This window comes from Akebia trifoliata, chromosome 3 (genome assembly GCF_017979445.1).
Source record: "Akebia trifoliata isolate Shusen 1 chromosome 3, ASM1797944v1, whole genome shotgun sequence".
NCBI classification, from domain to species: domain Eukaryota; kingdom Viridiplantae; phylum Streptophyta; class Magnoliopsida; order Ranunculales; family Lardizabalaceae; genus Akebia; species Akebia trifoliata.
The window spans coordinates 11108935-11126675 of NC_141377.1; the positions used below are offsets into that span (position 1 = coordinate 11108935).

The following is a 17741-nucleotide window of genomic DNA, read 5'->3' on the forward strand; positions in this document are numbered from 1 at the left end:
GACTAACAAATTGATTGACCTACCAATTGACAAAACAGTTAAATTAAAATTTTAATTGACTTACTGAAGTAGATAACTTAAGAGAGGCTTACCTACTAACAGGGTAACACCGGACCGTGTCAGATAAATACATGAGGGGTAAACTTAGCAGGATGCCAACACGTGTCATATTCACTGTTGGAGTATTCTCTAAGAGCATAACCACTGGTGAAGTTTGGAGAGTTTGATTTGAGTCTAAGAGCATCTCCAACAAACTCTTTAAAGTCTGTTCGCACTTCACTTTAAAGAGTAAAAGGTGAAAAAATTATCTCTAAGAAACTCTTTAAAAGTAAATGTTAAAATAAAGAGGGAGCCTCTACTCTCTACATGTAGACAGCTTCCACGACTACTATTTTAATTTAAAAAAATGAAAAATATTTTCCTTACTAAAGATCATTGGGCCACATGAATTACTACATTGACAATCCAACACAACATCAATCTAGGTTTTATGAAAATGTTCATATCCTCAATATATATATATATATATATATATATAGAGAGAGAGAGAGAGAGAGAGAGAGAGAGAGAGGAGTGTTATTATACTAAAGTCCTGACCAAAGTGTTATGTCCTATATGAGCTAAAAGTTTTGGAATGGACTGATTTTTTGTAAGGATGAATTATATGGTGAGGAAACCATCCTCACAAAAAACCAGCCCATTCTGAAATTTCTAACTTTAATTTATAAGTTGAAGAATCGTGGACCATCAAATTTTTACCGTTAGTTTGTAACAATTTTTTATGGGGTTAGAAGTTTCGAAATGAGCTGATTTTTTATAAGGATGATCTCCTCACCATAGAAAAACATTTATTAAACTGATTCTTTTGCAAATTGTTAAAGCGAGAAACATTCATTAAACTGATTCCTTTGCAAATTATTACTTTTCGGTTTGACGAGAAATTATGACAAGTTTTCCTTGCACTTAATCCAATCCTAAAACTAAAATCCAAGGCTCTTTTATGATCCACTCGTGTTTGGCTTCGAATAGCACTTTTGGCACTTTTTTTTGATAAAGTGTTTTTTTTTTTTTTGCTCCAAAATTATTGTTTGGGCAAACGTTGCAGATTTTGCTTCCCACCAAACCTAGAAGTGAAAAGATTCCTAGACCAGCTTTCTAGTTCTAACATTTGTGAGAATCTGACGGGGCATAACTTGTCATTTTTGGACAAAACTGTGCTTATTATCTTTAGCTAATAACTAACATACCACACGTTTGCTAAATATTTAAAAACAATTATTAAATTATTAAAAAAAAGCTGTTTTTCAAAAAGTACCTCCTAAACACAGTCACCAAACGATTGTTTGCAATAATCAATCGTGCTTCCAATGCTTTTGCTTTTCAATTCTTCTTGGAAGCAGAATCCCACAACAATTCCAAATAGGTCTTAACAAACACCAAACCAAAATTCCCTTAGAAAATCTTTTCTTAGGAATTACTTTTTTAGAAAACAATTTTCCAAAAAAAATTAAATTATTTTCTCCACAATCATACACAGCCTTAAGGGCACTTTTCTATTTCATCTTATAAAGACCCTTAATATAATGTAAATATCCACTAGGATTCAGCTAAAAGTTGTTTTAGAAATATATATTGGATAAGGCATAATTGTGGCTTGTGTAGTGGGGAATCAAATCTAAATATAAAATACAAAGTAGAGATTGAAACGATGACAAGTCTAAACAATTGGCTTGAAAATATTAGGATATAGATTCTCCAATTTGATGGCTCTTAGATTTGTCATACTTATACCAAATCTAACAAAAAAAAAAACTTTTTATTACCATATCTTCAGAAGTCGACCTCGCTCATATAAGTAGATATATAAAAACTCAATGTATTTTGCAAAATCTTTCGACAAATAATTGTAATTATAACTACCATCTTGTATTTTAAAACTTAATGTAGCGTTATTGATCTAATTCAAGTTCAAACAACGATTGAATTTGTTTGAGAAGGTAACTCCAAGGTTTGAAGACTAGTCGATGCTAATAAATACATTTTGATTAGGATTATCAATGAATTGCATTAGAACAAACATTAACTTAGGGTTTGGAGTACAATAAGGACTTGATCCAATTTATATTTTCTGTATATTGTTTATCAAATTGGATTTGATATGATCTAATTTGAATCTTATCAGGTTGGTTTCTAAATCGACTTAACTTCAAAAATTAAGAATCTGTCAACGTATTGGATCAAACCCAAAATTCGATCCAATAACTTTGGTTTTGAATTCCGATAAGGAATCAATCTGATAAGGTTCCAATCCACTAAGCTATTGGATTGGTTTTGATAGGGACCGGACCGGACCAAACTGGACCGATAAAATATGAGAAGTGTATGGACTATATAATTTAGATCAGGTTTCCAATTGCTATTGGATCGGTTATGGGTCTGATCCGATCCTAATGAGATTGTTTCAAAAAAGTCAACCCTGGTTCTATCCGTATCCGAACCCGATCCATTGACAGCCCTAGTTTTAGGTATTGGAAAAGGAAAATGGTAATTATTGATGATTTTATTGTGTTGGTGGTCAATGAGTCATCATGGAATTAATATTATTTTTCTAATTGTGGAAAACAAGACTTCCTTTCAGCCAGTCCCTTCGTTTGCGTCACACAAAGAGTAGTTGGGTTGGATGAAAGAGTGGAGAGATTGGTTCGACTCACCACAAAAAGATCTCTTATGAGATTGGACTTAAACCCCATTTATTAATTGCTCTCTTTGTCTAAAACATTCCCCAATTAAATAATTATACTTCCCACTCTATCTCTATCAACTTTTTTTCGCTCATGTAAGCATTATTTTTTATCTCTACTTGATCACCCAATCTCAAATTCCACATACATGCATTGCTTACATACATACATACATACATACATACATACATGTAACCATAACCATGCTGCCTTAAGATATTCCTTTGGAAAGAAAGATACTAATAACAATTCCTTCATAGAAGCTGAACAAATTTAACCCCAAAATTTTGTGTATATTCGTGATACACCTCCATGTTTTGGTGTATATTTGATATACAGCTCTGTTTTCACCCTTTGACCATGTTCTTCTGTGAGAGACTAACAGAAAATGTCCAAAATACTCTTCTTCAACCACTTGCTAGATTTGTTCCCTGAAAAATTCTTAATTTACTTGGCAAAGTCCTCCTAAGGTAAAACTTAATTATTTTACTCTCACTAATACATATGAACTCAACAAGACAAGGAATTTGACCCAAGAAGAACCAAAATAGAGTTCATAAAAAATAAAAAAAAAAACCAAAGTTGAAAGATAAGGATATTTCCTTCATTTTTTTAGTCTCTCATAGAAGACTCGACAAAATTATGGGGCTACTTAAAATTTACATGAAAACCCAGAGAGGTATGCCATAATTACCCATATGTTGTTTAAAAGTAAATTATTGAATTAAATTACAATTTTGGTTTTTGTCATTTTGTGGAGTTGAAAGTGAGGTAGCATTCTCCATTTGATGGACATTGGTACTGCTGCATATGCTCGTGCAAAGCAACACCATAGACACATGAAGTGCATGGCATTTCAATGGATGTTTATTGTCTGCTCTTTAACAAACTCTACTGTTAGCCAAAAGTGGGCCACCATTCTAACTTTTTTTGCCTTCTATAAACACCTTCACTCCTCATGCCTCCTTCCCCTTCCTTAGCAATCTCTGCAACTCTTCTCCTCCCTCAACCAAGAACCAATCCCCTAAATTTAATCAAAAACTCAAGCCATGCAGATGGGTGAGATCACCCGACTCGGATACATAACAGCTTCAAACCCAACGACGTACCCACTTCACTTCAATACTATGCAGAACGACGTACCCACCTTCCATTACAATGGATTCTTAAACCCTTTACACCATTTTCAGACCCCTCCTTCGATCCACGAACTTAATCAACAACCATGTCTAAGCAATAATTCAACTTCTGATGAAGCGGAGGAACACCACTTGAGTGTCATCGATGAGAGGAAGCAGAGAAGAATGATATCTAATAGAGAATCAGCTCGTAGGTCGAGAATGCGAAAGCAAAAGCACTTGGATGAGCTGTGGTCGCAAGTTGTGCGGCTCCGAACTGAGAATCGTCAACTCATTGACAAGCTGAACCATGTGTCGGACAGCCATGAACGGGTTCTTCAAGAGAATACTCGCCTCAGAGAAGAAGCAACCGAACTTCGTCAAATGCTCGGTGACATACAACTTGATAACCCTTATAATGTTCTCAGAGATTTAGAAGTCCCTTGTAACACTGCTCATCTCAGAGCTGAATCCTCGAACCAATCCATCACTAGTTCCATGGATTTGCTTCATTGAGATGAGGGCCATGTTCTTGTCCGGTCTTTTTTTTTTTCTCCATTTTACTTTTTATCTTCCTTTTTCCAGTATGAGTTCTTGCTTTCACTTGAAATGTAAGCGATCGAACTTTTTAAGTCTCTCATTTCGATCTAAGCTTAAATATGATGTCAACTATTTAGATATATAGATTCCTCTACTGTACTCCCCACTCGCTTCTCGCCGCATAAACACTTACCGGTTTGTAGAGAAAAATGTGAGGATGATGTCTGCACTGGCCCATCTGAGACACATGCGATTCTATTATGACGTTTTTTTTTTTTTTTCATCAATCGTTTTGAGAACCCCCACCAACCTTATAACTAACCTTAAACCTGGAGGGGCAAAAAAGAAAGAAAAATGAACAAAGTGACATGGAATTCAATATATTTCTAAAAGAAGTAATTTTCCATAAGGTGCAAGGTCGAAATTTAGGTGCTTCACCGCCCAGTAAACTTTGTGTTCCAATTCTACTGGGAGGTGACATGCTTTACCAAAGACCAGCCGGTATGGAGACATGCCAATCAGGGTTTTATATGCTATTCTGCAGGCCCACAACACATCATTCAAGCGTAAAGACCAGTCTTTCCTTGTGGGGTTGTACTAAACTGGAAGAGTGATATTCAGAGTGCACAGCCCTTGTTGAGAACAAACTATAATAACTTTTGAGACACATCCCATGGCCTGTTGAAAGTTTGTGGTAACAGAATTTAGTGCTTTGGTGCTGGTGGTGGTGGTGTTGTGGTTCATAAATATAAGCAACTACCATAAGAAGCAAAATACATTTGAAACAGCACTCCGCTAAAAACGGAATTACTGTTTCTAACATTTTTATGAGATAATCCATTCCCATCCCAAAATGGTTCAGCTGAGCACAACCTGTTTTCTCAGTTTCTGATTCAGAAGTTTGTGCTTCAACAGTTGGTACTTGGTTGTACAGTGCAATTTTTTTTTTGTGTATTGTTGATTTTGATACTGTTTTCTCGGTTTCTGATTCAGAAGTTTCTTCTTCTACAGTTGGTACTTGGTTGTACGGTGCTTTTTTGTGTGTGTGTGTGTATTGTTGATTTTGATAGGTACATTGCAAGCTCTACCTTAATGAACATGTTATTGTATGATTAAGACCTGACAGAATTATGCAGCTCTTTCTCTCTGGAAATTTGATTTACTCTCTCCTTTTTTTTAGGTCTTATGATGAGTTAGAGGATAAAAAATACATGGAATAGGGAAGAACATTCTCTAAATGTGAAAATTTTCTAGTCCTCTACATCATCCACACTTTTTACAGATGCGGGAGAAGATAATGGGCCAACTTCTCACCAACTTTATCAACCACAATAGTAAGTCTTCAAAAGAAATTCTTCAAGAAAAATCCCTTACCACTAGCCCATTTACTATATTTGGTGAGTCGCCCTCAACCTCCAAACGGCTGTCAAAATTATCTTAAAGAACTTCAAATCTCCAAGAAGGTATCATTTCTGCTTCATTAGCATCAGATGAGATTCCAATCCAACCCACAGAACTAAAAGCATTTCCATCAATTTTAAGCTTTACCCACTCTTCCCCTATTTGTTCCATTAAGCTTGCTAATCTCAATACCACCACCACAACCAAATTAGGTGCTCTAATTTTCACCAGATCCATGTCTCAACTCCTTGAAATTGTTTCAAGACAAGAAACATGTCCACCATTAACCTCCAAAAGAACATAGCGATTTTCTGCCAAAGAGCAGCTTTTGCATCCAAGCATTCTTTTTTGTCCATCCAAAGGCCAACAAAAATTATAGTATAGGATCTTCGAAATAAGTCCATCCTCTGCAGCCTAAAACCATGTTAGTGAACCTAAATACGAATCAAATGTCTCCAATTATCCCGACGTGTCATGGTTAATTTAACGTGCTTTTATGACGATTGCCTTGGCTTCGCCTAAAGTAGTAAAGACATGTATATTTGATAGTGAGGCCCACCTTTCTAGAAAACTTGGCTGAAAAAAAATCTAATGCACTGGCATTTTACAAAGAGAGCTGCTATTGGAACCCCAACTTTTACTTATTACACCCTAATTTCTTAAAAATATTTATCACCCCCCAACACACCATTCAAACATTACAAAAGTTTGGTTCCAAGTTATTACCTCAACATTATAAAGCATTATAACACATTCAAACAACTTCAACAGTTGTTTACAATTAGGATTAGGCTCATATAAAATCTTAAATCTAACAAATAAAAATCTAAAAAACAAAAAGAGAGAGAGAGTTTCTATTGGCACCCCAACTTTTACTCATTCTTAGCCATTGACCTTTTTTTTATTTTAATTGGGGTGTAATAAGTAAAAGTTGGGGTGCCAATAGCAGCTTTCTATAAATTAGAGTTTTATTGGTTCCCAATATGATTGGCTTCACATTTTGACATCCCTTTTAAAAATGCCCCGAAAGCACAGCATTCCCTTTAAGGAGAACCCACCCCTCCCCCTTGGGATGATCCAAAGGGGGTCATCTTCAGCTCCCTTGGGCATAGGACACACATACGGACGATCCTAGGCAAGGGGACTGGCACAACGATGTCCGTTGGCTATTGGAGTCTAGTACAAAACAAACGTAGTGCATACTATGCCATTCACGTAGAAATATGACACTATGTCTAGGTTGGGTGCTAGATATGCATCATGTGATACCGCGAGTTGCCTTGGTTTCTGACCCAAAGGCTGCGGTTGTGAGTGTGGGGAACCTTTAGTTTAGCGTACACGGATGTCAATCAAGGGATGATACCAGGGAACAGCTGTATATAGGTGTTTAAGGCTTGCCCTAGTTGGACCACAGCTAATGTTCCGCGTGTAAAGCCTGATTGTGTCATAACAGATGAAAGATAATTTATACTCTTGCACATCATATGTCGGTTGGAGATGAAAACCATTCTATGGTGCAATGATCAACCAATGCATTGATGAATATCCCACTACATAAGAAAAATACTTGAAAAGTAGGGCTTCATGTTTTAAAGTTCAATAAAAAAATAGAAACCAAGGTTTAAAATTTTGTTTCGGAAGAAGGTTTATATCAAGGAAAAAATAGAAACATTCCATAAAAATCAGCATTTTAGTGAAAATACCAGGTAAAGAAAAACATGTTTCAGATTATATTTTGTCAAACATATCATACTTTTCCATGCTGATATGCGTTTATAAATCTGTTATTTGTATCCAAAAAGAAAAGAATAATTTTTCTCCCAAGATCAAATCTTGTTCTCAAGGTTAAAGATGAGGGTAAAAAAAATTACCCTAGAGACTGCAAATGACGTGTTTTGGGGAGAATTGGCCAAAGGTGAAGACGAGGATATTTTGATTAGTCATTAGAGGAAATCAAAGTCAAGCGGTATGTCATCAATATGAAAACACAGTTTCTTTTTTTGTTTGCTAGGCGAGTAAGGTGGTTAGTCAATGTGAAGGTGGGCTCAATGAGATTTGAACCTAGGTCGTGGGATCAGCTCTCCACGTACCTTTACCAACTTAGCTAAGTTGGCACCTTTTTGAAAAACACAGGGTGATATCTCAAATATTCGTCAAAAGTGGAGGGGAACCACTGTATGGTTCCCATAAAACAGACAATGTTTCTAAGTTGTCCTCTCTAATTTCTGATTTGGTTTCATTTTGTTCAAGTTCGTCTCAGAATGTTTTCTTGTAGTTTTTCAAGACAAACCAAAATATTCATTGAAACTTTGATTCCAAGCATGTTTCATATCAGAAAGGTAAAATAATAGTATATATTGACCGATACATTGATACATCCTGAAACAATACAATACTTCAAACCATGGTAAAAACTATAAATATGCTAAGCCATATGCCATTCCTAGATAGCCCGCATTCTCATGTATAGATAAGCTATATGATCCCATATATGGTTTAAAGCATCCTACCATGTTGGACTGTATCGGCGGCTAATACATGCCATTATTTGAGCATTCTAGAACAAAACATGCTTGGAATTAAAGGTTTGGTGACTGAAAAATTCCAAGATGAAGTGGAACAAAATGAAACCAAAGCATAGATCAAAAAGATAAGACAATTTAGAAACATTCACTATTTCTAGGGGAACCATTCCACTTTTGATGAATATTTGAGATATCCCTTGTTTTAAAACTATGTATGCACACATAGGTAAATTTGTATTATTCAAATGCAACTAAGCATGGCACACAATTTTATGTAATATTTGCATTATTAAGCTTTATTATCATCTGTGTGTGCATACATATATGTAAATCAGTATTATTCACAAGCATCCACATATGGCAAATTCTAAGTGCACACTTTGTTTCAGAATAGGATACAGCTATACAAGTTGGCTCATTGACTAGTATATTATATTATATCTTTCAATACTTACGAAATCACACATACTTCAATAGACTAGATAAGTTACCACTAATACGATAGAATTTTGTTTTCTTCGATTCAGCATAATAAAAGGGCAGACTATAGTTTCTAACTTCAACTAGAAGATAACTGGTAAAAATAATAATAGGTAAAGCAATGGCCAAGGAACCAGCTCTAAACAGATATAACTAAGATCTCAACCATGCTCTAGTGATTGAGAAAAAAACCATGATTCTTTGGAAATTAAAACCAAATATGGCTGGGCATTAGAAGATAAAATATATTTCTTCGTAAAAAAAATTAAAAATGAATAAATTGGAAAACACTTGAAAACCTTCCTCACCAGGACTAATTTTGAGAAACACGGATACATGGATTTACAAAATCCTATACATTATACAATCAGCTATTCGTCCATATTTGCCCTAATTTTTACATTTCTTTATAGTTGATACCTTGAACCTTTTTTGTGTCGAAGAGAAGGATGTGCACTGTTATCACAATAAGGGCAATTCAGGAATTCCATATATGTTTTTTAGACTAGGGTACTTTTCTACAATAACATCCTTTTTGTGCTTTATATAATACCCACAGTTGGCCAATACATATAAACAGTTTTCCCCTCTAATTGTGGCCCTTGACAGTGTTGGACTTTTTCTTCCATAAATATTTTTTCCTGTAAGAGCAGCCTTTAAACAGTGCAAGCTCTGTGGTAAATATGAGCAGGTGATGAGTCCCCCAGAATTTACATAAGAACAGTTCATTAAATAAATAAATAAAATTCAAAGTACACTAAAAGTGGCACCTTGGACACAAACCCATGAACTGCCAACTGATAAGGGGAAATTCCAATCAAGAATGAGAGGGAAAGTTCAGGAGTTCAAGTAGAGAAAAGACTGTTAAGGCTCAAGCTATAGTTCATTTGGTTCACATTCTGCACTTCACTATGAGGTCCACGTTTCGATCAAAGTTCAAGGATAAAAAAGAAATAAAATTACCTGAAATGCAGTAATCTGAAGGGTAGGGTTATCTTGGAGAAGCCATATGACATCCAAGTATGGAAGACCAGGTTTCTTACCTTTGAAATAGATTATCACTTCCAATAATCTCCTATACCAGCATGTTCAATTGGGGCAATCAAGTCGTTTGAGAAAGAAAAAAGAAAAAAAAAGTAAGAATACATACCCGAAGGATGTCAGTTACTGCTTCATCAGCACGGAGCTTGACTAGAGCTTCTCCATAATTTGCTAAATTCATCTGGTACTTTTTGTTCCTCAAGCCAAACTCATATGCAGCGAGCACCAGTAATAGAAAAATTAAAAGATTCAAACATGAAACTGAATTTTTATAAGATTCATATTTTTTTACTCCAAAACAAGAATTTGAGTCAGATGCCTCCAGGAATGGACCATAAAATTCATGCACTGCTTGTTTGAAATATACCTTAGACCAACAAAAAAAACACAACTGGAATTGGATTTCGCAAGCCAGATAAGGAAAACAATATACTAACTTTATATAAAATAAAAAATTGAATAAAAATTGAGTGGCTCCAGTAGTTGCATAGACGGTGACAAGACAAAGGCAGGTCTACCTATCTTATCGTAGTGATAAGATGTAATTTTCAGACAATTTTCTTCTTCCCTTGGATTGTTCATCATACCAGATAGATCAGGTACCTATTACAATCATCCAATCAATTTACGTTTGGTAGAAAGTATATCCTAGGTGGGACACACCTTCTGCACGTGTGCCATGTTGGCAGGGGGGCCTTGGATTTAACCCATTCTCAATAGGCCAAATCAAATCTTTGATGTCTTATAAGGTCATCACAATTGCTTTTCTTTTGAAGACAAGAAACTGGAGGATGAATGAAGTATTGTGGTACTTTTTTTGTCAAAACAACAAAGCCTCATCCCAAAGATTTGGGGTTGGCTAAATGAATCTTGTTCCTCCATTCCACTTTGTAGAGCCAAGTCTTATGTTATTGAAATTGAGTTTATATCTGCTTTCACCTTGTCAGTCCATGTTCTTTTGGGTCTCTCTATGTGTGGACTTTCAACACGAATATTTCTTCTAAATGGGGACTAAGTTCTCCTTTGTTGAATATGCCCAAGTCATCTTATTCAATTATCTTAGTTTATCACCTATTAGAGTTATTCCTATGTTTCCTTGAATGCGTTTGTTTCGAACTTTATCTTTCCTAGTCTTATACCATCTTATAAAATTTTCCTTTTAATATGATTGGTATGCATCCATCACATAGCACTCCAAAAGTGCACCTCTACTTTAATCATCCAACTTTGATTTTATGGGAAACATCTTACATGAACAAGTGAGAGTATAAAATTGTAAAAAAATATTGTAGGATAAAACCACTATAAAACTATGGGAGGGTGATTTACTAAGATTAAAACAAGAGCCAGCTTGGCTTCATGCCACAAGGTCAACCATCAAGGCTATCTTCTTACTTAAACAACTATGGAGATAGTAATAAGTTGAATAAAAACAAGTAAAGTGGGGAGAAGAAGAAGAGAAACGGAAGAAAGTGATTAAGAGATAAAACATGATTAGGGCTAGTACGACCCTTCTCACATCTTTTATTTTTTTTCTTCTTCTCTCCTTTCTTGATTGAATAAAACAACTTTTTTTTCGCCTTGCTTGTACGACAGAGGTGACATCAATGACCATACGACTGACATCAACAGTTGTATGGTCAACCAAGAGAAGCTGGCAATCAACATTTTTGAAGCGTGTTTCGATGTTAATCTAAAGATGCTTCACATTTTTCAAGGAAAAGGAACAAAAAACTTCATTCTCATTAAAGTTTTATGTCCAATCGCCTAGGGTTTTTCAATTCGATTTCTTGCATGGATCTGGTGGGAATCAAAGATAATGAAATTGATATGGTGTGATAATGAAGAGTATTGTACTATCATTTGACATAGTTAAGCCAATAAATCACAACGAGAGTCAATGGGATATGTTCTGTGACCTGGACCTAAGATTACGACTATACAACTGGATGAAAAGCCTTGACACTTATTATTCAACCCTCCAAGTTAGGAGGAATTAGATTACTATCAATTGATTAAGTGGAAGCATAAAGATGACACTTTTCAATTTCTAACTGAGTTGCATCCTTATGAGTTTATCAGGGTGCAGATCCTGGGGAGATACGTGATCCACCTATTAAGGATGTCTAAGTGAGAAAAATAGGAGAATTGTTATGCAGCCTATTGGTGATTCGTTACCTCTGCATTTGTATCTTCCTCGTCTATTAAAAAGAATAGAAGGAAAAAAAAACATAAAAGAGGGTGATCATAAAGGCAATCATCGATGTGAAAATTGTGGAAAAACCCAACAAACTAGTGAGCATTGTTGAGATCTGATTGGAATACCAGCTAAGTTCAACAAGGGGCAGTAGCAGCAACGGCATAGACCAAATGCTCATATAGCAAGTCATGACCATCAGCCTATTTTCATCCCATAGGCATTCCTTTCATCCACTGGTTGCACCACTTCGTCTGAGCTATCTAATGCTTGAGAGGAGATAGAGTGTCTAAGCAAACTTCTTACCAAAATTAAGGGAACGACCGGTTCTTCATCTTTTGTCCAATCCAGTATACATGCCTCTAATCACTTAACAAAATCCATATTTTCTTGTCCCTCCTAGATCATTGACTTAGGAACATCTGATAATATGATGAGTACGTTTTCAATTTTTGTTCTCCATCAGTTATCCCCAGATCAAGGCAAGGTTAACATTACAAATGAATTTCTATTTAGTATTTCTAAGGGGAATGTAAAAATTGATGACTCCATGTTCTTAACATGACTATCAATTTACAATTGTTGGCTCTAATCAGCCTCCTCCCCTTTTACGCTTCAAGTTTTTGGGTATCTACATTTTTTCCATATTCTAGGTCCACGTCGCCCCAAATTGGATGTTAGATACAAAAGGTACATTGATATATTGACCCTTCTACTGAAAAAAAAAAATGTTACTATGGACATTACATTTTTTGAATCTACATATTTCTTTCATTCAACTATCTTTCTTCGAGGGGAGCCTTGTGTAGTAAAGAGGCAGTATTCATCTTCGTCTTCTTTACCACTCCTAGTTCCAACTCTGGGTGTATTGACTCCTCCCCAAGAGAATTGGTAGATAAATGGATAGAACAAATTTATTTCCGACTCTGGGTGTATTGACTCATTCCCCTGTGACTAATTTAATATAAGATCGAACCCAGAAAAATCAATAATCTGGCCGAAATACCTTAGAGGAGTACCTCGAGATTGATTGAGCTAAGATGGCTCGATAATATGGCAAAAATACCTTGAGAGGAGTACCTCAAGATAGGTTGAGCCCAGGTTATGACCTCTCCTGTGTCTAAGGAAAAAATGAGGATATCCGAATAAAAGTTGTCATAAAGTTAAGTAAAAGACATATAGATACAGGGTAACGAAACTGCCAAGTGGCATCACCAAGGGTCTCAATAGGAAGGCAAGACATAAGATTGTAGTCTGACTCCTAGGATGGAATGCTCCCAAAGAAGGGCCTATAAGTGGAAAGCACCAAGCCATATGCGTAACATACAAGTCTGACATGGATGACTCTGACAAGCTAAAGGAGCTTGACGGCGATGGCACCTGCAGGCTCCTAACATGATACGGAACAAATGTGTCTACCTCGGAACTAAAGGAGACTGGACACAACAAACATGTTAGGACATGACATGTCAACCTACCTTGGGCTTGAAAATGACATGTCACAACAACCATGTCAGGACGTGACATAACCTCGAACCCAAAAGGGACAAGTCACATAACAATATTAGGAGGTGACACGTCAATAGTTGACCAAAGTATACATTTTCCCTCTCTCATCTGGTATAAATAAGACACTAGTCATACTCCTAGTAACATAACAGCCTCCTTTCTTAGGTAAGAAAATCTATTAACTTTAAAATCTCACCTATAAACACCATGTGATATCCCATAAACCTACAATATTAACCAATCTGTTCCAAAACTAAGACTTAAAGCTCTCAACTGAAGAACCGTGGACCTATAAGAAAGCCCATGGGAAATCCTCGCTTAAGAACATATAATGGACATTGAGAATTAGGGTTGGCAATGGATCGGTTCGGTACCGGATCAGTATCATACCACTACCGATCCAAAATATTTGTCGTATGATCTGATCAGATTAGTGAAGCTTCCATCCAAAACCGATCCAAATAGGATTTTCCTTTATCCAAAACTGATCCGATCTGATCCATACATCACAACCTCTATTTTTTTTTTTAAATGGGGAGATGATGAACGACACAATGGAGTTGGAAATCAAAGAAGATTTGTGTGTGATAGTGAGAAATGTTCATGCCTCCGCCTAAGCTTGCGAGATCAACATCTACTATTGATTTCTTGTTGTTGCGACCTAGAATGATTGTATAGGTTTGCATGTAGAGGTCGAAATCTTTGCCTTGAATCTTTACGAATTCAGCTTCAATGTTATTGCCACTGACTTCCCATCATGTTTGATGTATTTTGAAGAAAAAAAGTTTCAAGTTGTGTTAATGGAAAGAGAGAGAGAGAGAAATGTAATGGGGTAAATGTTGTTGGGTCGAGCACAATGGGTGAGAGAGATGAGATAATTTTTTATTATGTTTTTTAAAGAGAAAAGAGTGGTTAAAATTCTCTCTTCATTAATGTGATGTGTGAGGTGATAGGGGGTGATTTTTTATTTTATTTTTTTAAACAGAGAAAGAGGTTAAACTTTATCTCTTATTTAATGTGATAAGTCACATCACACTTTTCAAAAGTATTTGAACTATTGTCACCAACCCAGGTTTGCCTTTACATATAGATGTATAACCGGACGGGTTTTAATCAGATCGGATTGAGATGAAACCGAACCAATCTGAAATTTAATCAGATTTATAAACTTTAATCCGAATCTAATCCAAACCCTATTTTTCGGATCGGATCAGATAGCGAATAAAGTCGGATCATTGCCAACCCTATTGAGAATGCTCCTACCAAAGAATTTATTGTCCCACATGATCCCTCGTTAGTTTCCAATTTCCCATAACCAAGAGATCACACCACCCTCATTCCTAAATCCGAAAGCTCCCCAACAAGACAATTATTCATGTGATCCAATTCAGTTTCCTGCAAAGCCATAATTTTCCATATCTTTGTTTGGACCTTAACAACAAAACTTCTGCTTCCTAAATCTTCCATGATAGAAAAATAATTTAGCTTCATTCAATCAAATATGTTTTTCTCCCTTTATGTCTACCCTTTTCATCATTGTAGCCGAAGCTCTAGGAAGGATGGTGACTAAAGCAGTGGACAATGGAGATTTAGCAGGATTCAGGGTGTCGAAAGATAGCGCCATCGCATCTTTCCTTCAATTCGTAAACGACACCGTGTTCTTCTTGGATGCCTCTATTCAACAAATTCGGGTGTTGAGCGTTATTTTGGTGTGCTTTAAGGCCTTTCTAGTAGTCCTTTGAACTCTAGAAAAAGTAAAATCTTCACTGTTGGAGATGTAGAGGATTTTGACTATCTTGAAGCTAACTTGAGGTGCGAGGTAGGAGTCCTCCTTTCATCTTATTTAGGCTTGCCATTGGCGGCTTCTTACAATTGCAAAGCGATTTGGGACCCAATCGTGGAAAAAGTTAGTAGGAGGTTGTTTTCGTGGAAAGCTCGTTATTTGTCAAAAGGGAGTAAGATGACTTTGATTAATATCACTTTATCGTGCATTCCAAAATATATTTATTTTCTCGTTTTACTATGCCCAATAATGTGGAGGTCAAATTAAGCAAGTTGTTAGGGGACTTCCTGTGGCATGACATGGAGGGTAAAAGGAAGTTTCATTTGGTAAGTTGGAGTGGAATATGTAGGCCAAAGAAGAATAGGGGTCTAGGGATCAAAAATCTGATAATTATGAATAAGGTGCTTCTTGGGAAATGGTTATAGAGGTTTGAGCGTGAGAAGAATAGTCTTTGGAAAAAGGTGATCACGGCAAAGTTTGGTGAGAAATCTCTCGAGTGGGAAAGTGGTAGGGTGGCTGCGTCTTACGGCTGCAGAGTTTGGAAAGGTATTCAATGAATATTTCCCTTGTTTCCTAGCAACATCTCCTTCAAGGTGGGGGATGGTTCCTCGGTTCAATTTTGGGAGGATGTTTGGGACAGTTCAATTAGTCTCAAAGCTCGGTTTCCTGATTTGTTCTTTATCTCATTGAAAAAAGATGTGTGTGGCAGATTTTTTGGACCATTCTTCGATTGGGTTGTCTTGGGACTTGGGTTTTAGAAGATCGCTTAATGATTGGGAGATTGAGGATGTTGTTGGTCTTCTGGGAGCTCTTGGAGCCATGGCGGATAATTTGGTGGGCAAAGATGCTAGAGTTTGGAGCTTAGAAATAAAGGCGTCTTCTCGGTCAAATCTTTCCACTCCAAATTACTTAATCCGTTGGGTACCTTCCCGTGTAAAAAGGTTTGGGGAGTTGAAATTCCTCCAAGATTGCTTTCTTTATTTGGGTGGGGTTCCAAGGCAAATTGTTAACCTTGGATAATCTTATGAAAAGGGAGATCATCTTGGCTAACTTTTGTAGTCTATGCAAGTCGGATGGGGAATCAGCGAATCATATCCTCCTCAATTGTGAGTATGCTCGCAGGGTTTGGTCTCATTTCTTCTACTTGTTCAGTTCGATGGGGTGCATGCCTAAGTCCCTTTGGAGTGTGTTTGAATGTTGGACCCAGTGGGGAACAAGTTTCCAAGCTCTTAAGAGGAAACTTTGGTTCATTATCCCTTTTGCAATTTGTTGGAGTTTGTGGCACGAAAGGAATAGCAGGGTTTTTGAGAATTTTGAGCATGAAGTTCACATTGTGAACATTGAAATTTTGGGCCTCTTGTCTCATTGGAGTTCGATGTTCATTGAAGCGAGAGGGATTCATTTTGAAGACTTTGTGGGAAGGTGGGAATCGGTTTGTAATCGTAGGGGTAGCCCGTAACCTCGAGGAGGTGTCATCTTGTTGCATCTGATTCTATGTTTCTTTTTTTCTTTCTTCTCTTGTTATCCTCTGGGGTTTTCGGTCTCCTTGATCGCCCCCATTAATAAAAGCTCCTTTATTTATCGAAAAAAAATAATCCATAAAGCTCTCCACTTTTGTAACAAGCTTATATTTCCAACCCTCCTTCCTTCCCTTATTTGTCTGAATTGTGTACTCTTTGTCTTCCACCTAATCATGGGATTGTTCACTCTCATCACCCTATATCCTTATTTCCTTTATAAATTTCAAGCCCTCAATTCATTCTAATACTCACCCCCTCACTTGTGCATCTAATCAAATCACATGCCTTATCCACAAATTGACATTTACTATATCGTGCTATAGATACCCTTTCAGTACAATTGATCTCAACAATTTCAAGGCTGACTATTCATTATTATTATTATTATTATTATTATTATATTATTATTATTATTATAGGATAACACCAAGGAATTGAAGCATCCAGGGCACCCCTGTAGCTCGCCAAGCACCTAGCACTCTGACCACATTGATTAGAAGCTAAGCTCAAGGTACACCATCAGATTTCTATTAGAAAACTTCCAATTCAGCATTTTCAACTCAATCACCACATTGTAAAACTTGCATAAATTGCTTGAGAGCTTTCTACGTTTCCCAATTATTTATAGTTCAAAATACATACCGATAAAAAAAAGGGTCCAAAATACATCTCGCAAAAACAAATCACATCATCATAGCCTTAACAAAAGATTTAAGGTCGGCTAAACAAATCTTGTATCTCCATTCAACTTTGTCTAAAGCCACATTTTGCCATTGAAAGTGTGTTCATATCCTGTTTTACTATCCCAATCCATGTTCATTTGGGCCTTTCTTTCACTCTTTTAAAACCTTCAACTTATATATTCCTTCTAATTGAGGTTGTAACT

At 36.4% G+C, this 17741-nt stretch overlaps 1 protein-coding gene across 1 annotated transcript; it reads left to right on the forward strand.

The window, feature by feature from the left end:
• The first annotated feature begins 3501 nt into the window (after positions 1–3501).
• LOC147405975 (basic leucine zipper 43-like) lies at positions 3502–4680 on the forward strand. The gene has a single exon (XM_086433891.1). The coding sequence runs from the start codon at positions 3791–3793 to the stop codon at positions 4373–4375; it is 585 nt and encodes a 194-aa protein (XP_086290017.1). The 5' UTR covers positions 3502–3790; the 3' UTR covers positions 4376–4680.
• The last annotated feature ends 13061 nt before the right edge of the window (positions 4681–17741 follow it).

Coding starts and splice junctions, on each gene's coding strand:
- LOC147405975 (XM_086433891.1), top strand. CDS start 3,791: ATGCAGATGGGTGAGATCACCCGACTCGGATACATAACAGCTTCAAAC.